This window comes from Erythranthe guttata, chromosome 11 (genome assembly GCF_056151865.1).
Source record: "Erythranthe guttata isolate IM_541 chromosome 11, IM_541, whole genome shotgun sequence".
NCBI classification, from domain to species: Eukaryota; Viridiplantae; Streptophyta; class Magnoliopsida; order Lamiales; family Phrymaceae; genus Erythranthe; species Erythranthe guttata.
In genome coordinates, this window is record NC_142543.1 from 17,220,617 (window position 1) to 17,248,356 (window position 27,740).

At 36.0% G+C, this 27,740-nt stretch overlaps 3 protein-coding genes across 3 annotated transcripts; all 3 read left to right on the forward strand.

Annotated features, from left to right (window-relative positions):
• Positions 1 to 1,231: 1,231 nt before the first annotated feature.
• On the forward strand, positions 1,232 to 15,967 carry LOC105955880 (kinesin-like protein KIN-14B). The gene is made up of 23 exons (XM_012979680.2): positions 1,232 to 1,845; positions 4,168 to 4,291; positions 4,732 to 4,818; positions 4,955 to 5,125; positions 5,202 to 5,308; positions 5,627 to 5,758; positions 6,589 to 6,767; positions 7,900 to 8,061; positions 8,229 to 8,320; positions 9,158 to 9,309; positions 9,620 to 9,793; positions 10,551 to 10,697; positions 11,685 to 11,873; positions 11,983 to 12,054; positions 12,188 to 12,243; positions 12,375 to 12,597; positions 12,831 to 13,022; positions 13,167 to 13,382; positions 13,640 to 13,987; positions 14,122 to 14,220; positions 14,517 to 14,657; positions 14,766 to 14,924; positions 15,303 to 15,967. The coding sequence occupies exons 1-23, from the start codon at positions 1,636 to 1,638 to the stop codon at positions 15,759 to 15,761; spliced, it is 3,891 nt and encodes a 1,296-aa protein (XP_012835134.2). The 5' UTR covers positions 1,232 to 1,635; the 3' UTR covers positions 15,762 to 15,967.
• Positions 15,968 to 17,974: 2,007 nt separating this feature from the next.
• Positions 17,975 to 24,308, forward strand: LOC105955881 (Alkaline-phosphatase-like family protein). Its single transcript, XM_012979681.2, has 17 exons — positions 17,975 to 18,198; positions 18,295 to 18,382; positions 18,615 to 18,659; positions 18,773 to 18,940; positions 19,019 to 19,103; positions 19,205 to 19,311; positions 19,451 to 19,531; positions 19,990 to 20,042; positions 20,126 to 20,228; positions 20,768 to 20,902; positions 21,043 to 21,139; positions 21,560 to 21,758; positions 21,843 to 21,936; positions 22,032 to 22,901; positions 23,335 to 23,427; positions 23,525 to 23,802; positions 23,930 to 24,308. Exons 1-17 carry the CDS (start codon positions 18,065 to 18,067, stop codon positions 24,054 to 24,056), a joined length of 2,757 nt encoding a protein of 918 aa, XP_012835135.1. The 5' UTR covers positions 17,975 to 18,064; the 3' UTR covers positions 24,057 to 24,308.
• Positions 24,309 to 24,881: 573 nt separating this feature from the next.
• On the forward strand, positions 24,882 to 26,304 carry LOC105955847 (uncharacterized). Its single transcript, XM_012979648.2, has one exon. The coding sequence runs from the start codon at positions 24,924 to 24,926 to the stop codon at positions 26,103 to 26,105; it is 1,182 nt and encodes a 393-aa protein (XP_012835102.1). The 5' UTR covers positions 24,882 to 24,923; the 3' UTR covers positions 26,106 to 26,304.
• Positions 26,305 to 27,740: the final 1,436 nt, after the last annotated feature.

Consider the following 27,740-nt stretch of genomic DNA (forward strand, 5'->3'; position numbering starts at 1 on the left):
TTTTTGATGCACCACAAACTGATATATACAAGCTAAAAATCACATATTATGATCATCTTGCTTCATAATGTAGGGTTTGAATAGGATAAAACGGATACAAAAGTGATAATATTCCATATAATCTCGAAGATTCCACTAAATGTGAGGAGTTGAGGGGGTGGTTGTAATTATCCAAACAAGATGGGTGTTTTTGTAATTCGACCATATCTCAGGGGGTGTTTGTAATTTACCCTATAATTTAATTATCTTTATGTTACAATTACATCGTGTATAATTAATTAATTGAATTATAACTTTTAGGTTGGTTTTTTTTATGATGAATACGTGTTTTGAATGTATAGTTATAAAGTAATCACTTTAAACCTGTATATAAATAATTTATTTTAAAAGAAAAGTATTATATAAAAAATGGTTGAATCTATTTGAGTGTGACCCAGTTGATTGGCCTATTCACGTGTAGTTCGGTTTTAAAAACATTATTTAGAACCAACTAATCGTTGTTGGTCCAACACGTTTGTGAACGAGTGCATCAAAATGTATAACACTAAAAATTAAGATTGACCCAACGATTGAAGGCTCGAGTAGCTCGATGTTTTCGTACATTTTCTTTATTGTTTTTTCTTTCGTCCAATTTAAGTATTTCTCTTATGGTTTTTGAATTATCGATTCCTCCCCCTATCCATATCAAGTAGAGGCGTAAACAAATCAAGTCGAGCCGAACACATGGTTGTTCAAACTTGTTTAAACTTTTGTCGAGCTTCAAAGTTGAGTTTGAGATTGGTATATACTAAAGCAATCGAGTCGAGCTCGAACGAACTTTAATCGAACATAACAAAAAACGAGCTCGAGCAACTTTATTTTTTTTTCTTCTAATAAAATTCGAGTCCAGCTTCACGGTATATCGAACAAAAATACGTGTTCAAGCTTACTTCGTTAAGTTAACAAATCAGTTCAAACGAGTTTTTAACAAACAATTTCAAAATCAAAGATCGAATTGGTGTGATTTACAATCGTAAACATACGAGAGATCTATCCAAACGTTATACAACGAGCTCGACCTGACCTGAAAAATGTTGGCATCGAAAATCGCAACTTAGATCGTAGTTATAAGAATAACCGAACTCGAATTGAAATTTGAAAATTTTAACTTGAAAGAGTTTCCACTCTTGGTAAAGATACCTTCCATCTCCCTCCAAAGCAAATCCAAAATTAACTCATAAAGGAAAAAAACATATCACATTATTGTTTTGAATGCTGAGAGCGAGTCGTAACTCGTGAACTCAGCCAGCCACAATAATCCCAAATCAAAAAATTTCTGTGAACCTGAATCCCCAAATGTGGCCCACTACAAAACCACCCATCCAAACACGCCGCTGTCTCAATCTCCCCCCCACCATTTTCTAATTCGTTTGAATTGTATTACGCTGTCAAAACCGAACGGATAATTAAAACCCCCCATAATTCAGTGGCGGAAAGAAGAACAACTCTTCTCGCAACTTATTTTTTTTGTTTTTAATCAGTTTCTGCGGAAAAACGAAAACCCCCCATTTTCGTTTTGTTGCAGGTTTTTGATTTGTTTGTTTATAAATTAGTTGTTTTGGGGGGCCAATTTGCTGGTGGTGGTGATTTTTGGAAATGGGGGACCAGAAGGGGAGTAATAACCGGTGGAATTGGGAGGTGGCTGGGTTCGAGCCGAGAAAATCGGTGGAGCAGAGAGATGATTACAAAAAGGCATCGGCGCCGCCGTTGTCTGGGCGGCGCTACTCCATGTCCATTTCTTCGCATTCGGAGCTCTACAAGCATGCCGTCAACTCCAAGTTCATGCGATTGAAAGATAAAGTCAAGGTTCCACTTTTATCCATCTTCCTCTTCTTCTTCCTTCTTCCTTCTTTTTTTTTTTTTTTTTTTTTTTTAATCAAAGAAATTTGAACTGATTTTTTTTTTTGCTCTTCTTCTTCTTTGAAATTTTAGCTGCTTTTGTTGTGTAGATGAGTGAAATGCTGGGTTAGTCGAGTGTAGAAAACCAGCTGAATTTGAGTTAGTTTAGAGATTGTTATGAACCGAGGTATATACTTGGAATTGCGTTGGAGATTTCTGAAAATTGATTATTGTGGACATGAACTTTGAAGTTTGAAGTGATTGTTGTGTTGATTTTTTTGGTAGGTAAATTTTTGAATTATTGTTTTAGATTTTAAGATGGTGGCTTGTAGCTGGTGTTCTTTTCTTTGCTTGAGCCGTAGATTTAAGAAATTGATCAAATTACAAGGCGGAGTAGAGTGCTTAGAAATAGTTGTGCTTTGATGTAGTTAGCAATTTATTGTTATTAGAGGAAATAGTTGTAGATAAAAAAAAAATAGTGGTGAATTTGAAACTATTTAGAGAATGATAGTTTTCTGTATCAGAACAAATTTTGATAAGTATAATAGGTTGTAATTGCTCTTCCAGGCATAGGTCATTAATCTAGTGGTTGCTGTTGCTCTGCTGAATGGTATTTATCCTTCCATGTATAGTATTCTAAACCCGAGAGCATGCGAAGATCAGCATGTGGAGAAGCTTATCCATTTATTCAGTTGAAGCTATGTTTGATATAGTGATAAATGGCGATAGTTTACATCTCACAAACCTCTATTATACACTAGAGAAACAATTTGGTTGCTATTTTATGGTTTACAAAGTAGGCAAGTAGTGAAATACATTTATCATAAGATTGGACAGAATTTTCCTTATAGCAGAACTCGGCCCTTTGATCTGGAAACTTATTAATGTTGTATATGTATTTAATTGATGTTTCACTTTCCCAGTTATTAAACCTACCCTAATTTACTTCCTGCATCATCCTTTTGGTTTAAAATAAAATTCATAGTCGCTTTTGGGAAACACATCTCTACTCTATGAACATGTGAATTATAAAATAAAATTCACAGTCCCTTTATCATGGTGTGTGTTGATTTTTTTTCTTCTTTTTTTTTTAGATTAGAAACAGGAGAAGTTGATAGTACTTCTGTTTATGATAACTCTTCTTCAAATTGTTTTTTTTTCCTGGTAAAATGTCTGGTTTTGCAGTAAAAGTTTATGTGTTTCAGGATATTTGTTTAGTAAATGGCTATTGTGGGAAGGACTGGGCCTTTCCAATTTCTTTTTCACTTTTTAACAATAGAAACCAAAATACTTAAATACTCTCCAACATCATTAGTTTCTTACTATTAATTTATGAACGTGAAATTGTTGATAATATCTTTAAACTTCGTAATGTGCAAATTTGAAACCGATAACTTTTACTTCACTGGTCTTGTGGCCAAAAGTTGCAAAGTGCTAGTATGGAGGTCCTTTTTATTAATTATCTTTATCTATTTGACTTCTGTAGTGTTGTTTAATATTAAATGATTCACCTCACTAACAACTTAAGCTTTTAGATGAAGTGGTCATTCAACGTACTATCAAAACATGACTAATAAGAGGTCCCGAGTTTGGATGTCAATGCAATCCATTTAAAAGTTTCATGTGCAAGTCTTCATTAAATATTATGCTTGCACTTGAGGGGGAGGGTAGGGTTACTAAATATTAAATGATTCACATCCCTATCAACTTAAGTTTTTAGAGAAGTGGTCATTTAAAATCTTTCACTAGCTTTCCAACTTTTGGGAATCTCAAGGACTCATATTAGAGCACATTTTGTGTCTGTTGTAGTTTATATGCCATGTGAAGTGTAGGGAAGGATATAGGTCAAGAGTCCCTGGTCCGATATATCGATGTTTAGCTCGAGACAATCATAATATCATACATTAGTTTGTAGATAAGAAATTTGAAAAAGAAAGAAAAACAACAAGGCTACCATAGCTAGTAGAACCTGTAGTCTTGATTATATGACCATAAAAAGTGTTAATCGCTGCAAATCAAAATTCTCAGGAGGCTTCAGTTATTCTTTTGAAGTTCGAATACCATTTTCCTTCCCCGCGTGAGATTTTTATTAACAGCCAACTTTGGAGTTCACTTTAGTGCATCATTAGTTGCTTCGTGGTTTACACACCTTTTTAAGAATTCATTAGCGTATCTATAATTTTTATATTTGGATTTACTGTGGTGATTTATCCTTTGTTTTTTGTAAGCATGTTTCCATTGTTCCCAGCCTTTTCACTTCTCTAAAATGGTCATCTTTTTTTCTGACAGCTTGTCAAAGAAGACTACTCGCAGTTGAGACAAGAGGCTATTGATCTTCAAGAATATTCCAGTGCAAAACTTGATCGATTGACTCGTTACTTAGGTGTACTTGCTGACAAAACCCGTAAGCTAGGTAAAATTATATCAATTTGACTCAAGAAATTGTCTTGATTATAAACCAAGTAAAAGTTGTTAGTTGTTATAATGAAGTATTTTCTTCAATATTTGTCAAAGTGTTCAATTAAAAAAATATTATGATATTAACAATACTTCAGTTTCTTCTGCAACTATTTATAATCATATTCACAATTGTTCCCCTTAGGGTCCTACCTTTTTCTTTTAGTAAATTTGTGTAACAACACCTTAACTCACTTTTTCTACCATAAGAACCAAATGCTACTTACTAAACCGCGTCCGGTATAAGATAACTTAATTACTTGTTAAGATCCTCTTTGTGGCAAATCACGCATAATAGCTGTTATTAAGGTGTAGTTTTTATCTGCCTATTTAATAAACTGTTCTGTATCTTTGCCGTTATGTGGTTGACTTCCCGCAAATGACACCTACTTTCAGATCAGGCTGCCCTTGAGACAGAAGCTAAACTTTCTCCCCTCCTATCTGAGAAGAAAAGGTTATTTAATGACTTATTGACAGCCAAAGGTACTTATTTCTTCTCCAAGCTTTCTTATATTCTCTCTCTTCAGCTCTTCCTACTTAAAGTTACACATAAAGGCACGTGTTATTTCACAAGCTACTTCCTGATCATCACATGTATCCGCACCTGGGCTTACCACAGGAAATGTGAAGGTGTTTTGTCGTGCAAGGCCACTTTTTGAAGATGAGGGTCCAAATGCTGTTGAATTTCCTGATGATTGTACAATTCGCATAAATACGGGGGACAATAATCTCTCCAATCCAAAGAAAGATTTTGAATTTGACAGGGTTTATGGACCACACGTTGGACAAGGTGAAATGCCTACCACTGGTTTACTTTCCTTATCTGAGCTGAGAACTCTACTAACTTATAGGCTTCATTTATGCAGCGGAACTTTTTGCTGATATTCAGCCTTTTGTTCAGTCAGCATTTGATGGATATAATGTTTCTGTATTTGCATATGGGCCAACATTCTCAGGAAAGACGTATACTATGGTCTCTCTTCTCTTCCTTCTCTCCCCATCCTTCAGTATTCTACAAAAATGATGTGATTATCAGTTTATCTGGCAGTTGATGTATCTTCATAAATGTGCATTCCTGCATCTGTGTGTTTCCCTGACACTGATATACTTGCTTGGAATAACGTAGCCATTTTTCCTATTTATTTATAGCATGCCTTTCATGAATTATATTAAGAGATGTAGAAACTAGAGTGAAGTAAGGAGTAAACATGGCACAAAAATTGATTCTCTCATGTGGTTAATTTATTCTAAATATATGGTTCTTAGATTTGATATGTTTTTCTTCCTACAGGAAGGATCTAGCCACGATCGTGGCTTATATGCTCGGTCTTTTGAGGAGCTTTTTGATCTGTCCAACTCTGATGCAACTTCAGTCTCCCGATATAGTTTCTCAGTTTCAGCCTTTGAGCTTTATAATGAACAGGTTCCTTTCCTTCAGCATCATGTAGTTGTAGAATATAATGCTTACAATATCTTCAACTTCTCTCTGATCGGTCAGTTGGATCCCCTATCTGGAGGTTTGGGGCATTGGCATCCACCTGATTGATGTTTTAATTTTTGGCAAACACCTCTTGTTCTACTATCAAATAAAAAAAGTTTAAGAACACGTAATATTGGAAGACCCAAAAACCTGTATTTAATTAGTGAAGAGAGTAGTTTTATATGAGAAAACAATGCATAGTAATCAAACAACTTATGATCTGTAAAAATTAGTAAAACACCATAATTAAAGTTTAAGATATATTGACTAAGGCAGAGCAGGTACTAACTTTTGTCTGAAGACACAGCAAGTACCTAATTTTGGAAACACCAAACAAGGTCATCTTTTATATAAAGAGTTCTACGCGAGAAAATGTAAGACCAAAATCTAAATTGTGAAGTTTAGTAATACATTATAGATGTATTATTATCTTTACTGAAACATAAATTATCTTAAATATTGTTATGTTTTTGTCAAAAATCATCAGATTTCCTGGATCATTCGAGATTTTTTTAATCTAAGTTGAGTATCTACTTTGACTTTGAAATATGTGAACCATTTACTGCTAGGTAAATCATAAACATATCTATCTCTAAGATTTAGTCTATAATATCTTTATGCCGTTAAAAAGACCATAATTTGATGTTTGTTTCATTTTTTAGTTCATCTATACTACGTGACATAAAAAAGATCTCTCTTGATTCTTCAAAAGATTATTAGTGTCTTAAAAGTATCATGCTGATATCTGATGCCGGGATTCATGAATCTTGCAGATAAAAGATTTGCTTCTGGAGTCTGGAAATTCTCTATCAAAGGTCTGTATTGGGTCGTTGGATTATGTTGTAGAACTTGTGCAGGAAAAAGTTGAGAATCCAATAGAGTTTACCAGAGTTCTCAAAACAGCTTTCCAGAATCGAGGAGCTGACATTTCCAAGTTTAAAGTCTCGCATCTGTATGGTTTTGCCAATTTTACTGCATTTTTATCTTGGGTATTACTGCTTATGTCTGTTTGTCCGATGGCTCGTTTTATTTGACCCTCCTTTTTAATTGTTACTTTATTGTCTTTGTGACCGAATATGTGGGAGGCCGATGTCCTCAACAATAAACTTGCAAAGCATTAAGATACCCCTGCCTGTATGGCAGAAGAACTGTTAGCTTTTAGGTTTATAGAGACTGGATTGGGGTACTGTGAAGTTGCATCAAATTTACCAAATGGCGACACCTACTGTCACGCATCTGAAGCATTCTCGGATAGTGCAGGAATCTGATCAAATCTGATGGGATATCAGTAAGCAACATCTGATATATGAGATAACTGCAGCTGATGCAGTGACTGGTAGAGGTGTAGAGCTCACATGCAGGTCCAATGAATAATGGTGAAGGATGATCATCTTAAATATTGTTTTAGGGAAGTCAGTTTTGGCTATAGTCCGCTTTTTTCTCAATCAATAAATAAGTTTATAAAGTTAGCATAAGGTTTGATGCAGTACCTGCCAACTACTATGATATGGTGATTGCGATAGCTTTGGGAAATTTCCATAAAGCCTCGGAAGATAAGTGAATTGTACATGGATTGCCAAAGGATGTCAGGTTGTTTAACAGAATAAGGGCTGATTTTTCCTGGCAGCTGTTGGAGCTGCTAATGAGAAGTGCTTGAGAAAAGAGAACTTTGATGTGAAGGATAGTTTGATATTCCACAATATTAACTTTAATGGAAAGCATTCTACCCAGAATGGGGTCCTGTGAGTGGAACATAATTGACCACTCTTTTTTGTATGGCTGAAAGTTGACCCCTCCACAGTCGTAGATGCTTAGGGCTCCATTTAAAATTAAACTACAAAAGAATTGTGCAACATAGTTTCTAACATTTATCCTGTTTCTGTGTTACAACTTAAGTCATTTCTGAAATATTTAAACTTCATTACTATGAAAATTCATTTCATCTATCATTGCGAAATAAACAGCTGTATGTATTAGTATACTCATTCTTATTCCGCTTTGTTTTTGTAAAGGCCTTAATTTCTATATTTTCAGGATTCTTGTTATTAACCTATTTGTTTTTCTTATGCTTGTGTTTGTTGTAGGATTGTCATGGTGCATATATACTATAAGAATGTGATCACGGGTGAGAACATATATAGCAAGCTTTCTCTAGTTGATTTGGCTGGAAGCGAGAGTTCAAGTGTAGAGGAGGAAACTGGTGAACGTGCAACGGAGTTGTTGCATGTCTTGAAATCCCTCTCAGCGTAAGTGAAAGTCCCGTTTTTGATTTTCCTTCAATAGCGATACAATTCTTTTATCTTCAGTTTGGACATCTTACAGTGTTTGCTATGAATTAAATAATATCTTAACTTAAAGATGTAATTTTGCTACCTTTTCTGTTGTCCTCATTAGCTTCTAATTTTATGTGCAGATTGGGTGATGTTGTGGCATCCTTAACCTCCAAGAAGGACAATATTCCGTATGAAAACTCAGTGCTAACAAACGTTCTTGCAGATTCACTAGGTATCCATGTCTTTTTTCAATTATTACCTAACCTTGAGATTTACGTTCTGAATTTGAGATGGTGCATATTTCAAATTATCATCTTTGGTGTAAAATTTGTGCATAAGACATAGACAAGTCTCGTCTCTCTCCTAAAAAAAACGCAGTTCACTAATTTGTTCTTTATTGCTTACCTTGATTTGATTGTTGCAGGGAATAATACTAGTCTACTAATATTAATTTCATACAATCTGGAGATAAATGTAATATGCCATTTAAAAGAAAGAAAAAGAAAAAAGGACTACAGTCAGATATATGTGAGCATATTTTGGATGTGCATTCAGCAGAAGGCATGTCCAACTTTGAAAACTAACCAGATTATTTGTTATGGTGTTGCTTTGCCTGTCTGCACCCTATAATCTTATATGCATGATGTAACTGCGCCATGAGTTTATAGAGACTCTTCCTCTGATTTCCTTTCTAAATCTGGTGAGTTTAGACCTGTAACAATATCTCTCAATCAAGAAAGTGGGAAATAAAAGGATTGGAGGAGATGCCAACATATGTGAACTTATGAAGATAAAGTTATCTGGTCTACTTGCATAACTTCTTTGATTCCTCCTTCATGACAGGTTGTGAGGGAGATGTAAAACCTCCTAGGAACTTTCAAACCTCTAACTTAGGGTAAAAAGCCTCCTTGTCTACAATTTGCATCCTTTCTGTATTGTTATGGTTGAATTTTGAGAATGTTCTCTTTCTTCTGAAGGAAGTTATTCTGCAGTTTTACGCTCATTGGTCAATTTTTAATGGCTCTCTTATCCTTTTAGACTAATTTATGGATTTTCATTCTTTATGCAGGTGGAAGCTCCAAAACTTTGATGATTGTTAACATCTGCCCTAATATGCCAAACATGTCCGAGACACTATCATCCCTTAATTTTGCTTCTAGATCTCGAAATGCTATGCTGAGCCTTGGAAATCGAGATACAATCAAGAAGTGGAAAGATGTCGTAAGTCCTTTATCTCTTTTGGTATTGGCATCAATAGATAGGATCTTGGCACTTTTCATCCCATCAGGGCTAGTCATGTCACTAGATAGGGAGAGGAAAAAGACTGTCAATTTGAGCATGCTTTGTAGCCTTTACTTTCCTGGGGAAGCACTAACTCGGAATCAACAGTTTCTATATAGGGAAATTTTAAGACTCTGATCACTTTCTGCATTTGTGATAATTTCGTGATGAGTGCATGTCGGTAAATGATTGTCAAGATAAAATTATGTGACTATAACCTGTCTCTAAATTTCAATTGTAACTATTTTAGGCCAATGATGCACGTAAAGAATTGCTTGAGAAGGAAAAGGAAATCAGCGATCTGAAGTTAGAAAGCATGGAACTAAAACAGGATTTAAAGCATGCAAATGATCAATGCGTTTTACTCTTCAATGAAGTTCAGAAAGCGTGGAAAGTTTCTTTCACATTGCAGTCAGATTTAAAGGTTTGTTACTTCAGTTTTTAATTTTTTTTGTTTTGTTACTCTTGAAAGATCATTCAGAATTTTAATTTTTGCTGTGTCAATGTAGCAGATTTTTTTGCATCTTGTGTGTAATCTAGACTATATTCATTACTGTTAATTCCTCCATATTCCTTAAATCAAGCTAACCTAGTAATTTGTTCAAGTATAGATATCTTTTAGCCTTATTAGAGTGAAAATGCTTCCATTTACAAATTAAGAGAGAAATCCATAGCAACCCATCAATTTATTTAGGGATGGTTCTACTCCAACCCTACCAATTGTTTTTTCTCGATTATCTAATTTTCAAATTTAGCGGAATAAGTTTGCCATTATGATATTCCAAAACTTACGATCAGTTTATCTTGTTTGTTTTTTTGGTTGTTGAAGAGATGACAACCTGTTAATGTTCATCATATTTTAGGAACCTGGAGACTTTTCACATGAATAATTGCTTGTTTTTCCATTGCATATCAGTGACAGTATAATAAGATACAAATCCATTTGTTTACCTTTTCTTTGTCTATGTACCTTTTCTTTGTCTATGTAGTATACATCAATTTCTCATAAAAGTACCTGTTAGTTATTCTCCTTCCGGTATATATTTTTGAAGCACTATATTGTTACAGAGGCAAATGATGTTTCAGTTGTGCTTCCTGTAAGTTGTAACTGACAGACTCTGTTTGATGATCTTCTTTTAAGTTTCTTTCTGACAACATAGAATTTTTATGGTTTTTTGCAGACAGAGAATATGATGCTAGCAGATAAGCATAAGATAGAGAAGGAACATAATGTTCATCTTCGGAACCAAATTGCTCAACTGTTACAGGTGGAGCAAGACCAAAAATTGCATATAGAACAAAGAGATTCAGCAATTCAAATGTTACAGGTTAGCTTAAGAATTTTGTATAAACCTTCCTTTATTCGATATTTATTATAGATTTTCTGTGACCATCTAGTAAAATTCTTTGAATACTGTACAATTACAATGTTGTTTCGCGTTGCTTCTTCATCAAGTGGGTCCATGCTTTTTTTAATTAATAGAAGTTGATGAAATACTATATATTTTATATTTGTTAAATAAGACGAATCGAGTCCATTTCTCAGTTCATTTTCGTCCTCTATATTTGAAGATGTAGTCATTGAAATTCTTAACTCATGCTCCGGGGATGCTAGGTGGACATAATGTTGGTTTAAATTCTTGTGTCTTCGGCAGTTTTTTCTGCAACTTTTTTTCAGAATACTACCAGAAAGTAATATTTTCTAAAACAATTATGCATTCTCATAAGAAAAATTACTATTGGTCTTTGAACTTGATTGTTATCTTGGTGGTTACTCGTTTCATGAATTTGGGATCCTTTTTCTGGCTTCTTTTGAATGATCACACTGTCCTCTTTCTCAATTTGTTAAAACTTGAAAATAATATAGCTCTCAGCCCTCATCTTTGGTGTCCAAGACTTGTAGTAAATTGTACACGTTCATTTTAAAATTTGTAGATGTTCAATTTTACGCTTTATGGCACTCGCATTACTTGTGCCCCATCGAATACCACTCAAAGAATCTTACATTACTTCCTAGCAAAATCTATTTATAATTTATATCTAAATAAATGCTTTGAGACTCGCTATAGTGAAATATATTAAGTTGATTTCAGATACGGTGACCTAACAGCTTCATTTTGTGCCAAATATACTAAAACATCTCATGGTAAGAAATGCTTAAGTTGCTCTAGCTTTATATTCCTAAGGTTCATGTTTTGAGTTCAGCAAGCAGTTTCACAGCTATTACGAAATCTGAACTTCATACAGCAGCTTGAGAAACAGATAGCTATACAAGTTGATCATTGATCCTCACCACTGTTGATACCTGTTTGTAGGCCAAACTGAAGAGTGTTGAGTCACAATTAAATGAAGCTCTTCTTTCCAAGGAGACTAGGTCAACAAATGGCTCTGCATCACTGTCTGGAGAAGATACAAGCAAGAAATCCACAGGGGATGACATTGAATCTACTGCAGTCACCAAGAGACTTGAGGACGAACTGAAGAAACGGGATACACTTATTGAGGTACTTTATTGCGTTCGCTGTCAAATAGAGTGCTTTTATCAGATACTTTTTATAGAATTTCATCTGAAATGCTAGAAAAGTACGTTCATTTTGTTTAAATTTTTGGCAGAAATTACATGAAGAGAACGAGAAGTTGTTTGACCGGTTGACAGAAAAAGCTTCCTTAGCAGCATCACCTCAGGTTCTTTATCCTATAGAAATATGTTGCATGGTCTGACAGCTATTCATTTCTGTGTTTCTCTGTTGTCTTGTGCTGTAGCCTGTAGCCAGTTTCCTATTTATACATGTAAAATTTACATGCTTGATCTTTTCAGGTGTCAAGCCCATCTCCCAAGGGACCACCACCCAGTATGTCTCGTGACTTAGGAAGGTATCTTTCCGTTCTGATTTGTAAATGGCTTAAATTTGATTTTTCTTTTCCGTCATTTCTTCATTTACAGTTCTTGATAGATCCCTTTGTCGCCCCACCTCCCCTCACTTTATTTGGGTTTTCCATGACAGGAATGATAATAATAATACCAAGGGACAACCGGGTGATGCTGGTGCTTTGGTATTAGCCTCTGAAAAGACAGAGAGAGCTGTTGCATTGGTTAAATCTGGTACTGATCTCGTCAAAACTACCCCAGCTGGAGAATATCTTACATCTGCCCTGAATGATTTTGATCCGGAACAATATGACAGTCTTGCTGCCATCTCAGATGGAGCAAATAAGCTTTTGATGCTGGTATGGATAAATTATAGTATTCACATATCCTACTGTAGAACTATCCAATATTAAGAGCTGTTGGTCTATTGTTGTTATTTGGTCTCATTTTATTAATTTGGTAAAACGTTTGATGGAATGTCTCTATTACGAAAATTCTGAATATACTGAGTTATCATCATTTGCTTTATATCTTACTCCTTTAATGGATTTTGCTTTTACTGAAAAAAACTGTTTATTCTGCAATATGGTAGGTTTTGGCTGCAGTCATTAAGGCAGGTGCTTCTAGAGAGCATGAAATACTTGCTGAAATTAGAGATTCCGTTTTTGCCTTTATTCGTAAAATGGAGCCTAAAAGGGTGATGGATACCATGCTTGTTTCCCGTGTTAGGATTCTCTACATACGATCCCTGCTTGCTCGTTCACCAGAGCTACAGTCGATCAGGGTACTACAAGAAATTGTTCTCTTTTCATTTGCCTACTACTTGGTTGCATAAACAAAATTTTCTCTATTTCACCGAGACAATTCCTTTTGACTCCAAAAAAAATCGTGCATCTATTCAAGCAAAATGATGTTTTTTTTGTTATAGGTTTCTCCTGTTGAGCGCTTTCTAGAGAAGCCTAATAGTGGACGTAGTAGAAGCTCTAGCCGTGGTAGCAGCCCTGGAAGATCTCCAGTTCGTTATGATTCAAGCACGAGGAATATGCTGATTGAGGAACACATTCAGGGGTTCAAAGTAAATATCAAAGCAGAAAAGAAGTCAAAGTTGTCTTCAGTTGTTCTTAAGATACGTGGAATCGATCAGGTAAATTGTGTGATACTTTTCTTCCCGCTTGTCCAGCTATGTAACTAAACTAGAGCGATATTCGGAAATTCATATGCAAGGTCATTTTTTGGGAAAAAAGGAAAGAAAGAAAAACTTCTCTGAAATGTTCCGATGAATATTTTTTCCTTTCTTCTCTTTGACCACTCAGAATAGATAGATGTTTTGGATATTCGGAATAGAATAGTGCTTCCTCGTCCTTGTGCTCTGTATAAGCTTTACTTTACATATACATACAGGAATCCTGGAGACATGCTATAACAGGTGGAAAACTCAGGGAAATAACAGAGGAAGCAAAAGGTTTTGCAACCGGAAACAAGGCTCTTGCAGCTCTATTCGTTCATACGCCAGCTGGTGAGCTCCAGCGGCAAATCAGAAATTGGCTCGCTGAGAATTTCGATTTCCTTGCGGTCGCTGATGATACAGTAGCTGGTGCAACTGGTCAGTTGGAGCTTCTCTCTACCGCCATAATGGACGGTTGGATGGCCGGACTCGGAGCGGCACAGCCTCCTAACACCGATGCTCTTGGCCAGCTGTTGTCTGAATATGCAAGACGTGTTTACACTTCTCAAATGCAGCACTTAAAGGTATGACTGTTTTAATATTATTTTATTTGGTCCGTGTCCTGTTTATCGAGTGAATGTGCTTGTTTCACTTTGTTATTATTTTTCTTTTTACAACAATGTATTTGTTCTATCATCTGATATTATTGGGGCATCAGGATATTGCAGGTACTTTGGCAACTGAAGTGGCAGAAGACTCTGCACAAGTAGCTAAGCTACGTTCGGCTCTGGAATCTGTTGATCACAAGAGAAGGAAGGTTAGCATTATAGCATGACAGATTTTCTTGAATTTTTATATCACACCTCTCTATATCCTTCTACCCTTTTAAAAAAAAAAATCCTAATTACGGGTGAGACTTGGGATAATATTTAAGTTTAAAAAAAGTAATCGAATACTAAGATTACTGCAAAAGATGTTTTCCACTACTAGAAGCTAATCGTATAAGCTAGTTCTTGATAATTTAATTGAATTATCATGAAAGTGGATGCACTTATTATCCAACTTATTCGATGTACATGGAGATGATTTTTTATATTTTTTTGCACAAATCAGATTTTGCAACAAATGAAAAGCGATGTGGTGATGTTGAGTTTAGAAAACGGTGCGACGCCCATTCGAAACCCTTCTACTGCTGCTGAGGATGCAAGACTGGCGTCATTAATTTCCCTCGATGGCATAATGAAGCAAGTCAAGGTTTTTCATCTTTTCTTTCTCCTCTTCTTTGATGCTGTTGTTACAGTTACACTGGTGTTTGGTCGAGATCGAAAAAATTTCAATTGTCTTTTGCAATTAAATTAACAGGATATATTGAGGCAAACCTCTGTCAATGTTTTGAGCAAGAGTAAGAAGAAAGCAATGCTTGTTTCTCTAGATGAACTTTCGGAACAGATGCCTTCTTTACTTGACCTTGACCATCCATGTGCTCAGAGACATATTGCAGAAGCTCGATATGCTGTAGAGGTATGCAGATAACTACGCCATATTCTCATTACATACTTTTTTCCCCCTTTATTAAGTTTCGAATTTCAAGGCACGACAATTTTTTTTGTTCAACTTTACCCTCACATTAGTGAATTGATAAAGATAAAATAATTCGCCACAAACGGGTCAATTTGTCAAAAATCAAGGCTATTTAATAACTTTCTTAATTAATGTGCATCCATGTGCTAAGAGACATGTTGCAGAAGCTCGATATGCTGTAGATGTATGCATATACTAAGGCTATTTAATAACTTTTCTGAAAGCTGAAAACGGCAAAAAGAAAAGAAAAAAAATCGGCTGTCACTTGTATATATATATATATATATATATATATCTGAAAATTCCATTTTTATCCAGTCAACTCCGGAAGAGGAAGACAAGCTTCTAGAATACCCAGCACTGGGGGCCACCAGAGAAACAACAACAACAGCAGGTTCCGAAACTGACGTGGCACAGTGGAACGTTCTGCAGTTCAACACTGGAGCCACGACCCCCTTCATCATCAAATGTGGGGCTAACTCGAACTCCGAACTCGTCATCAAAGCCGACGCACGCGTGCAAGAACCGAAGGGTGGCGAAATCGTCCGAGTGGTTCCAAAACCAACTGTCCTCGAAAACATGGCACTCGAGGAGATGAAAGAAGTCTTCACACAATTACCCGAAGCGTTGAGTTTGCTTGCCCTAGCTAGGACAGCAGATGGGACCCGCGCAAGGTATTCGAGGTTGTACAGAACTCTGGCAATGAAGGTTCCTGCACTAAGGGATTTGGTTGTTGAGCTTGAGAAAGGGGGACTGCTCAAAGATGTTAAGTCATGAATTTTATTTTTGACATGTGTTAAATGTGTATCTAAGTGGGCCCCATGTTTGTTTTTTTGTTGTCTGAGGGCCTTATTGTATGTATCTATTATGTTAGTGGAATGATTGATTATGGGATGGATGCATATTGTTTGTGCTGAGAATTATTGGCAAGGCTGTGAATCGTCATCTTGTTCTATTGTAAAGAGTTGCCTCTTATTTGTCAATTTTTTTTAAATTTTTTATCTATTTAATTATCTTTTGTCCTGCACTTGTTCCTAATCGAAGACTTTGTTCGTTTTGAGAGGCATATTACGTCAACTGAGGCATGTATGTTTCGAATCTGAAATGTTGCACATCGTTTCAATTTTATTACTATTGTTTTGACTTCGAACATGATTTTGACTATTTTTCTAAGTTTGATTTTGGCAAAATACAAAACATAGAAAATCTAGTCGTTTGAATTAGGTTTATAATCCAACTTGTATCAACGATGACGTGTGATAAAGTTATGTATAAATATTATATATATATATTTTTTTATTTAGATAATTCAAAACAAAAAGTTGTGGGCAATGTTCGTTGATTCTTGCATGTATTTCTCATCTAACATCTGATTCAATTTGAATTAGAAATCTAACTCAACAAGCTACAAGTTCCGTGCTTTCAATTTTGTTAATTTCAGACTAAAAAATGGTCAAAATCACGTTTTAAGTTAAAACAGTAGTATTAAAGCGGAAATAACATTTATCACATCGCGTTTCAAATCATTAAAACAAAAAAATAGGACATTTAAGCTATTTAAAATTCTTCGCAATATTAAGCTTCCTGAATTATTATCCAACTTTTTCTTATTTTCTTTCGTATTAAGTATTAACCCTTATTTTCCTCCTCTAAATTCGAATTACTTGGGTAATTTAGATACTTCACCTAAATAAGTTAAAAATTCAAATCGATTAGTTCACAAGATTGAATGGCCAAGTTTACAAACACTATTACTAAGAAGGCATCAACTATACAGGAATATCAATCAACCCAATTATTGCAATTACTCAAGATACATTTTTTTTAGGAATGACAATAGGGCGGATAAAATTTGCCATCCCTACATTGATTAACTTCCGGGGTCTATTTTTTAGTTCGAGATCCCACTTACTAACTCTAATCGAATAATTAGTAGATATGTTCCGACCAAAATGAGAATGGGCTAGAGTTATAAATTTAGGCCCCGTTTAGTTGGGGTGGTTAGCCACAATTAACTAAATAATTGGATTTTGTTGGATGTTTGGTATCCTCAATAACTTATCGGGTCGTTCCGCAAATATTATGTTATCATGACTCCTCTTACTTTTTCAGCATGTTTTTTGTTGGACCTTCCAAGGTCCAACAAAACAATTGAGTTTCATTAAATTATTTAGTCTTATCTTGGCTAATCATATATTGGCAACCAAATGGAGCCTTATTATCTGATGATCGTGTCGATTCCGTAATTATAAGTTCATTCCATACCAAAACAAGTCGGAATCCGACAAATACCCTCAACTTTTAAAAATAAAAACATATCTTAAATTGAACTCACAACCTTACTTGGAGCTTAAACCAACTCTTATTTTTTTTCAATACCATCTTGTCCCACTTTAACTCCATTTACTTTATATTTCTCAAAATTATATTTTTGAAAACAATGATAAAACCCATTTGCTCCCACTAAATAGTTATATCCATAAAATAAAATAAAGTAAATCACTAGATCAGGAAATAAATGGGCCTTAAATATAATGACAAAATACACTTCATCTCCAATAAAATTTTCATTTTGGCAGTTTCCCATCTAAAAATTAAAAAGAGAGATAACCCTCCTCGAAATATTATTTGATTGCACTTTGCACCAAAAGTCAATTCTCGGTAGGTATTGCAGAATAAAAATAACATTTTAAAGGGCAATGTGTAGAAAAATAATATTTTGAAGGAGCAACGTGCAACAAAAATAACATTTGAAAGGGCAACGTTTTAAAAAAATTCAGTTCCGATTAATAACCCATTGGAACTGCACGGGAATGCGCAACAAGTATAACATTTTGAAGGGTGGCGTTCACTTTTTAAAATTTCGAGAGGATAAAGTGAAAATTAAAAGTTTATAGGGGGTGACATGCAATTTAGCGTAAATATAATTATTCGTCGTCTTCAGTGTTCACAGCAAAAGTTTCAGCAAAGAAACTTCTCTCTCTCTCTCTCTCTCTCTCTCTCTCTCTCCTCTCACACACACACACGCACACGCACAGAGACAAGCTCAGAAGCTCACACACCAAAGCCCACTAGAGAAAATGAGTAATAACAACAAATTAACATGCGCGAAATTGACATTATTCACAGTCTCAGCTGTGATTATTCAAATTATCGGCCTTTCCCTTTTCATCGTCGGCTTCTTCCCCGTTAAGCCCACTCTTTCCGGCATGAGGTATAATCTTCATCGCATTCTTTTTTGTTCAATAATCATCTCCTATTTCTCAAAATTGATTTTTTTTTTCTTCCGAAAATATTTCATTTTATTTAGTGGTTTGGAGAGTTTTTCTCCACCGGGGTTTGATCCGGCTCAAAATATCTCAACCTTGCCTCCTGAAAAGCTCAAATCTGTATACCAGGTCAGCATTTGTTGGGATTTGCTTAACAGACCTTATTCTTTTTATTATTTCAATTAGTTTATAGTATTTATGATTAGGGTTAAATTGGGATATTTGTTGGTTGAATCCTAATTAGGGTTTATACATTTTGTTTTCCTTAAGTATGTTATACTGGTTGAACTAATGCAAATACGCAGTTAATTTTGTCGAGTTCGGATCACAATCTTATGTTGCTTAATCACGGTGAATGCAGGAACTATCTGGCGTTCCTCCGTTATTCGATAGATTGATATTAATGGTATGTGAATTTCCAACTTATCATTGGAAAAAAAATGATTTTCTCGAAAAGTGTAACTATTCGAGAATCGAGTGTTAATTAACCTTAGCTATGTTGAAATCTGCTGTGGTTAGGTTATTGATGGTTTGCCGGCTGAATTTGTGCTCGGAAGAAATGAGAAGCCTCCACCGAAGGTTTTTATGGAAGCTATGCCTTATACACAGTCATTATTGGGTAGTGGAATAGCAATTGGTTATCATGCTAAGGCTGCACCGCCAACCGTTACAATGCCTCGCTTGAAGGTACTAAATTGATATTTTATTTAATCCTCTTTGCATGTTGTGATCTAACCATGTAATAGTGTTGATGAATTCGAGCAGGCTATGGTTTCGGGTGCTATAGGAGGGTTCTTGGATGTTGCTTCTAATTTCAACACACAAGCATTTTTGGATGATAACATTATTGGTTAGTTTCTAGTTTTTAGATGTGTTCGTTTGTCGTTTTATATGAATATGTAGTCGGGACTCACACTTTTGGCTCTCTCTCTACACTGTGGTGTTTTACAGCTCAGCTCCGCAGAATAGGCTGGAAAATGGTGATGCTTGGTGATGAAACGTGGCTTAAGCTTTTCCCGAACATGTTTGACAGGCACGATGGAGTTAGCAGTTTTTTCGTAAGTACTTGTACGGAGAATTTAGAAACATTTGTCGAGTCGAGATTCATCATTAGTAATTTCAATTTCTTGAAGTGTGGTAGGCGAAAGGAAATTGATGTTGAAATTTGACTGTAATATGGGTTGGATCTTACTACAGGTTAAAGACACCATTCAAGTAGATTACAATGTTTCTCGACATTTGGATAAGGAGCTTGGCAGTACTGACTGGGATCTTCTGGTAAATCCCATCCTTTGAAAGCTCAACTGATAACTTACTTTCATATGAATATTTTGCTGCTAAGTGTGAGGATGAAATTATGTGAAGAATGTCACGTAAGTTTCGGTAAGAAAAGTTGTGAAAATTTAATTGACTAGGATAGAAATGTGTTAAATGAAAAAATATACCACGAATACAATCTTAGAAGAAAAGTAAAATGAGATGGCCGATGTCTAGAAGAGAAAAAGTGTGAGTGATTTAACTCAGAATGAAGAGTTGTGCTTCTCTTCAACATTTTTTAATGGTATATATATCAGAGAGTCTCGTCAGATTTAAGCTTAGAAAGTTCTTTTCTATTTGTATTTCATTTGAATATGAATTGACGAATGAGTCTTATGAATAGAGTTATGGTGTGTAAAAATCATTTCAGCGTTCAGTATCGCTATCGCATTAAAATTGACTGGATCTGACCATTTCAGATTCTTCATTATCTTGGATTGGATCATGTTGGGCATATTGGCGGGCGTAATAGGTAAAGCTTTCAGCTTTGCTATATATATTCTAATATACGTAAAATCATGTATACTAATCATTTTCTTTTTCAATTCTCGACAGTATTCTGATGGCACCCAAACTCGAGGAGATGGACGAAGTGATTAAAAAAATTCACTCAAGTATTATACAAACTCACAAAGTTGACGAAGGAGGGACACTTTTGGTTCGTGCTGCTTTATTCTCATCATCTGGAATTTCTGGTGCGCAACTAGCATCATTCTGTATTTATAGTTAGCTATTTCTAGGGTTGCATGAGCCAATATGGTTTATTTAGTCAAATTGTGCCTTAATGCTCGCTAATAGACTTAACTTACACGATTTTCTAGGGCTAAAAATTATTACTAATTTAATTTTTTAAAATTACTCTAGTGAAGAATATATGTCACATTTTTTGAGTTTGAACTAGGATCTAGTTCAGTATAGCAGTGAGTATGATTGAAAGTTTCATGCCATTTCTTCGAATGTTACATTATGATATCGTGGCATCCATAGAGCAGGGCTATCTAGGCAACGTTTTTCGTGTTAGAAACATATTATACCGACACATATGAAATGATCTAAATATTATTCTAACAATGTCAAACACCTACATGAAGGAAATATAAATGCTGTATACATGTTTGAGACACAGATGTAAAATGCAGTTGACAATGCTAATATATAAATATGTGCTAATATATCTTGTTGTGATTTGAATTTCAGATGATAGTGAGCGATCATGGCATGACTGAGAGTGGCAATCATGGGGGTTCTTCGTTTGAAGAAACAGATTCTTTGGCTCTTTTTGCAAGCGCACAGAAATTCCGTGATGTCGAAAACAGAAAAGAAGCTTACCAGGTAAATATTTGACTTCATTATATATATAGGTCTTAGCTGGGATAGTATTGCATCAAAAAATAATTTGGTCGACAATTTAAATAGCTTAGCCATGTGCTAATAATACTTTTGGCATCTTTCGTCTTATTATTGGTTTTTAGGTCGACATTGCTTCAACAGTGGCGCTTCTCTTTGGTGTGCCAATCCCAGTAAACAATGTTGGCACTGTGATGTCACAAGTTTTCACGTTTCTCGAAGGTTTTATTTTACAATCTGTTTTTCTTTTCTTCGTAAAACATGTTTTCATTGATTATATTGCATCTCCTCAAGCCTCTTAATTTTAAATGCTTGATGTGTGTATCTATTTAAGAAATGGGGAGTCCTAAAATATTTCTCCTTTGATGATTTGCTTTATGATTAGAGTACTTGTTCTATTTACTTCCTTTAACAAATAATATGCTTGCGAAAATACGACCTACAGAAAAACCTGCTTTTACCAACTAAAAGACAAAATCTGCATGTCATAATACATTATGGATCAACGATACTAAACAAAGTATCTCATATTAGTTGAGTTTTGTCCTTTTTTATTCGGTTTTATTTTTTTCGTTTCCATTTTTGGTTGTTGCTTGCAATAATATCAAGTGCATAACTTTATTATTTTCCTCATCAAAGCAGATGAACAACAGCTGAGGTTACTTGAGTTAAACTCATGGCAATTGCTAAGGCTAATTCAGACCCACTTCTCTGAGTTTCGATGTGCAAGATTCTCATGTGACTCTTCAAATGATAAAACTGACGGTGCAGAAAGTTTTTGTTGCTCATATTTAGCTGCTGCTTCACTTCATCGATCATGGGCATCCAAAAATTCCTCAAGGTTTTAAATTTTATTTTATTTTAATACAACTCTAGTTAAAAATGCGAAGCCTTAGTTAGTGCATTCTTTGGTCTTTTTCAATAGATCTGTTGATGAAGATGGCTACATGAGCGTAGTTTTGGCATACCGTGATTTTCTTGGAACTGCAAGCGAGTGGTTATCTAGCAGATCAACAGATGTACGTAGAACATTATTCAACATCCGAAAGTTCTTTTTTTTTTTTTCCCCCAAGAAAATCGAAAAACTAACACCTTACTATTTATGGTATTACAGAAACCTATTCGTCTACTCGCATTGGGAATATTTGCAATGGCACTATCTTGTTTGGTACTGACGAGTCTCCTTTTCCTCCTTGACCAAAAAGTCAACTCCAAGTGGCATTTGGACGAGAGTTTTATTGTGGCCGTAATATTTATCCTCGTTTTAAGTATGGGTTCGAGTTCTATGATCGAGGAAGAACAATACATATGGCATTTTATGACATCTTCGTTGTATTTTCTTCTACTCAGAAGAACAATACAGTCAATAATCACAAATGGCAAACAGAGTAGAGGAAGCTCCGATAGAATATATTCTATAATTGCAGTTCTAATTTGTGGAAGAATTCTCAGAGGCTGGCATCAAGGTGGTGTAAACTGGACTTATCTTACCGACATTTCGAAACTACTCGAGAAAAAAGGGACTGTATATATAAACTCCCTTCATCTGCTATCAGTGATCTTTATTATCGTATGTTTAGCTTTTATTTTGTTAGCAAAGCTGCCGAAAAGACGTTTTTCAGTCGTGTTATTATTATTACTGGTTTATTTATTTCCCGTGTTGATGATTTTGACGCAAATTTCGACAAATCAAGATGATACTAGATTGATACAAATGATATACGCACTTATTGGGATATCTACTGTGGGGATTCTTGTTGCTCTGCCATGGTTGATGCCTCTCTTGGATCCCGTTTCGAAAGAATATTCCTTTGGAGATGCTGTATATGTGATTGGGTGGTGTTACGTGTCTTCTTGGAGTCTACTACAGATGCTGCTACAACAGCCCGTAAATTCAATGCCCACAGCTTTGCTCCTCGTGCAAGTATTGGCTACCATACGCTATTTCTCTCAGGGAGGTGTACACATCAAGCAATGGGTTAAGGTTAGATAAATCTCAAGATATTCTAGTAATTAGTATCCCTTTTTTTTTTTTTTTTTTTTAAATAGATGAATTATTCCGAGAGATTAACTTGTGAAATGTAAAAATTGGGGAAGTTCAAAATCACATTACTTTGTTCTCCTAAAAGTAAAAAAGGGCCTTTAGGTGGGTTTTGATCACAGTGACAGAGCCTCTGTCAGCATAGGGCCATGGGGGGCCATGACCCCCTCCGTTTATAAAAAAAAATAGTATTTTATATAAAAAAATTGTTATTTTCCGAGTAGTATAGTACTGTCCTCCGTGAAAATAAAATTCCGCTATTGGTTGATCTTCTATTTTGTGTATGTGTTAATAGATAGATATAAGTTGCTAAAAATCAATAGTGATAGTTCGACTACTTCTATGGCAAAAAAAGTCACGAGTTTTTTTTTTTAAGGTTGCTTCACTATATTATGTGGGAATGGCGGGCCACTTTGGTCTTGGTAATACCAACACTCTTGCTACAATTGATGTTGCCGGCGCTTTCATTGTATGTTCTTTTCTTTTTAACTTTTATGATAATTGTTTCTTTTTTATTTATTTATTTTCATTTAAAACTAATCTACACATTAATATGATTCAATCAGGGAATTTCCAGCCACTCGACTATTATCTCCGGTATATTGATGTTCATCATCACATATGCGTCCCCTATGTTAGCTCTTCTTAGCATGCTGATGGATTTTGATGTTAGAGCATTTGCGAATTCCGACGAAAATGTTGATTTAGGACATATTCTTAAGATGACACTCGGCTATCCTTGTCTTGTTCCACTTGTGTTGAACTCCATTCTTCTCGTTGCGTATACAATCGTTTTGCTACTGATGAGGAACCATTTATTCGTTTGGAGCGTCTTTTCCCCAAAGTAATTTTTTTTTTGTTCGCCGCTAATTCAAGATTTGATGAACCCTTTTGACTGTTCGTTTTTCGCAATGATTATGAACTTTCCTCACTAGCAAAACTGATTTCTTTTTTCTATACTTTTGGTGAAGGTATATGTATGTTTGTGCTACAACGGTTTGCGTCTACATTGGTGTATCGATTGTGGCTTTGAGTGTAACTTACACGTGCGTGGTATTTGCTACACGGAGAAAGCTCAAGTGCTCTACGAGTGGATAATTGATAGGGCCTGCGTATCGATGCTCGGCTGCTGGAGTTTTGATCTCTCTAGTGCCACCTTTTTCTTTTCTTTTTTTCTTTTTTTTTTTCTTTTTTTTTTTTTTGAGGAAAAAAGTAGATTTTGTTTGTTGAGCTGTATTGGATTTTGGATATATTTGTAGATAGTTTAGCATATGTAGGGCTGTTTCTATGCAACTTTTGAGAAGCTTGTGATTGGTTATTGAGTATTATGAAACTATGCATATTATGAAAGGTCATGCACACCTAAACCCCCCCACCCCCCCCCCCCCCCCCCCCCCCCACCCCCCACCCCCCACACGCACACACACGTGGTTTGACGTTTGTTCTCGTGATTCCTTTGTACTTTCAACTACTCTTCAAATATGATCTTTTTAGACATTCAATCTTTGATGTCAAACTTAGTAGAATCTTTTAAGGACTATTCTCCTATTTGTACCAATTTTATTTCATTCAAACTCCACATTTCGAAACCATATTATCATAAGATGTGTCTCGTGTTTTGCACGCGAAATATCAAGCGTGGAAACTACTGTCCCACTCTCAGTGTGGACATGAATAGTGGTTCCCATGCCCAATATGTGCATATATGATATTTTTCTGCTCCTCTTTTGAACGTGAAACATTGTACTCCGCGCCAATTTCAGGCGTAGATAGGCAAAACTAAGAATTTTTCAAACCCTAGAAAGGTGATTTTTTTTTAAAAATTAAAACCGTATTCATGTAAGTGAAACCGCATTTATGAAGTCCCTTTTACAATTATGAATTAACTAGGAGTAATTATTATTAATTGCAGCCCAAGTAACCCAAACGCGCTGCTATTTCAGTTTTTCTTCACAAAACAAATAAATGGGTACCGACGAACAGCAACCGGGTACCAAACCCGAATTCCGCCGGTTCCTCACCGCCGCCGAGTACTTCCTAAGCGTCCGCCAGTTCGACGACTGCCGTACGTACGCCGTCCGCGCCCGTGATTCCGACCCGAACCACCCTGCCCCGACCCAAATCCTCTCCATAGCCTCCGTCCTATCCGCCCCGAACATCTCCTCGACCCGACCCGACTACTACTCCGTCTTCAATCTCCCCCACTTCGAGCCGGACTCTGCTCGAATCATGTCCGCCTTCAAAACCCTAGCCCCTATTCTCAACCCGAAAGATAACCCGTACCCGCTTTCGCCCGAGGCGTTTGCCGCCGTCCTGAGCGCGTGGTCCGTGCTGTCGAACCCTGCGAAGAAGGCGATGTTCGACGACGAGTTGAGGAGGAGCCTCGACGCCGCCGCCGCCGCAGGCGGCGGCGGCGGCACTTTCTGGACGGTATGCCCTTATTGCTACTACGTCTACGAATACGACAAGGCTTTCCAGGACTGCTCCTTGAGGTGCGCGAACGAGGGGTGCAGGAGAGTGCTGCACGCGGCGGCGATAGCAGAGCCGCCGCCGCCGGAGGTGGTGGAGAAGGGCGGTTACTTGTGCCCTGGGTTTGTGCCGCTTGCAGTTCGCAACGAGGAAATTGTTGGAGAGAAATTGTGGGGCCCGTTTGCAAGGAAGGTGTTTGATAACGGTTCTTCCGGCGACGGAGGAGGGCTTGTGGTTGATATCTCCGACGACGAAACTCCGTGTACCGAAGAAGATGCTGAAAATAATTTTGAAAAATTGGGATTTCAGGATCATTGTAGTAGTGGTAAAAGGAAGCAAGTCGAAAGCAAAGAAGATAGTGATAATTTGGATGGCAATGGTGGAAAAACCGAAAGCAGGGGTATAATCGGAAACGACCGTGCGTGTGTGGAGAGCGGTGAGAAGGGGGTGGGGAAGAGAAGGAAGAAATCAGTACCGTGGAATTCGAAGAAGTTGATGGGAAGAGGGTTTAGAATTGAGAGCAATCAAGCTCGATTCTTCGTTAATGGAGAAAGGCATCATAATATGAATGTGGATGAAGTATTTTTCGGTAATAATGTAGGGAGTAGTAGTGGAGTGGAGTTTTTTGAAAGGGGTGATGATGATGATGTTTTCGTTGGGCTAAATCTCGATTTTTGATTTGGCAAAATGGAGTTCTACGAGAGTTTTGTAAATGTTGGCTAATTTAATGGGAGATTTGTAAAGTTTTCTACACTTTGATTCGCAGAATCTATACAAGAAAACGGGTAATTTATCTTCGATCCCTTTATTTACGTAGTTTCGTAAACTTGTAGCTTTTCTTGGGGATACCAACTACTTAAGAAGTATTTTTTGGTAATTTTACGCGATCTTTGCATATTGTTAACATTAATCTGTCTTTGTTTCTGCATGAAAAAACTTATGATAATGACAATCTATTTGGTTGAAGGATTACTAATTCTACTCGTTTCCGGTCATTTTCTAATCTTAGAAAGACTTTCGGCTTTAAACTGTATTCGAATCGATCGTCATTTCCATATTGTTTAGGTTGCATTCTTGATGTACTTTGTTAATGTATGGCTTCTTTGTAGGTTACAAATGTATAAATACGGGGTTAATGGAGGGTAAAAATAAGTTTAAAGAAAAAGATTAATTTTGGTCAAATTTTATTTAAAATATCCATCACAATTTTAATTTCATAAGCAATGCAGATTGGCTCGAGCTCAATTAGAACAAAATGGGGGGAAAAAAGTACAAACGATCAAGTTACTCTAAGTTGATTTGTCTTTTGGCTCGTTTAAAACTCGTTCGGGCTCGACTCGATTGCTTATCAGACAAATTAAAAAAGTTGTCCAAGCACAATTTTGAAAGCTTGATACAAATTGAAACAAGCTTGAACAAACATGCGTTCGACTCGACCTGATCCAATTACACTCCTGTGGTAGATTTCAAATCATTTCAATCAAGAATCGTTTTAGCGTTCGACTTCCTAATTGTGGTGGATTTCAAATTCATATCAGTTAGAATTATTTTAAAACATCCATTACCTAAGATTTTTATGTCTTAAACAAGTATATATATAGTAACCCCCCCAATCAGAACTCCCAACACTCTTTCATCAATTCCAATTGCACCCCTATAAATATGTATCAGAAATTGCCATTCATCAAATATACATCAATTACCAGAATAAAATATTTATTTATTTTCAGCCCTCAAACTTTCATCAATTAATCAATGGCACCCTCAAACTTTCTCCTTGTTCCATCCTTAATAATCATGGCTATCTCACTCTCAAGCCTCCATCGAAGCTTAGCGGACTCCTTCTAGCATATTACATAATGTACGTGTCTCCATATGAAGTTCTTTATAAAGTGACTGTAATGTAAATTATACTGCTCTTAAAATTTTTGGTTGTCTAGTGTTTACATCCACTTTGGCTGCAAATAGACCCAAGTTTCAGTTTAGACCTCTAGTATTAAATGATATAAATTGTATGATGTTCATACCAAAACAGTCTTTTATTCTAGAGATGTGGTTTTTTACGAGGATCAGTTTCCCTTTAAATCTTCTTGTTGCAACACTGATTTACATGTTGTGCCTTTATCTCAACATGTTCATTCTTCATGCTATGATCACCATATTTCTCAATCCTTATCTACTTTTGATTTACCTATCTGCTCTGAAGTTGTTCCAGTCACTAGTACCACTCATACATTAGAGAAGTTACCTCGAAATCAGCTTGTTTTGAGAAGGACCATTAAGGCCATCAAACCTCCTATTCACTTGCAAGTT

Coding starts and splice junctions, on each gene's coding strand:
- LOC105955880 (XM_012979680.2), top strand. CDS start 1,636: ATGGGGGACCAGAAGGGGAGTAATAACCGGTGGAATTGGGAGGTGGCT. Junction 6,768..7,899: donor AAGTTTAAAGTCTCGCATCT/GTATGGTTTTGC, acceptor TGTTTGTTGTAG/GATTGTCATGGTGCATATAT. Junction 12,055..12,187: donor CCTTAGCAGCATCACCTCAG/GTTCTTTATCCT, acceptor TGATCTTTTCAG/GTGTCAAGCCCATCTCCCAA.
- LOC105955881 (XM_012979681.2), top strand. CDS start 18,065: ATGAGTAATAACAACAAATTAACATGCGCGAAATTGACATTATTCACA. Junction 18,660..18,772: donor TCGATAGATTGATATTAATG/GTATGTGAATTT, acceptor TGCTGTGGTTAG/GTTATTGATGGTTTGCCGGC. Junction 20,229..20,767: donor ACGAAGGAGGGACACTTTTG/GTTCGTGCTGCT, acceptor TTTGAATTTCAG/ATGATAGTGAGCGATCATGG.
- LOC105955847 (XM_012979648.2), top strand. CDS start 24,924: ATGGGTACCGACGAACAGCAACCGGGTACCAAACCCGAATTCCGCCGG.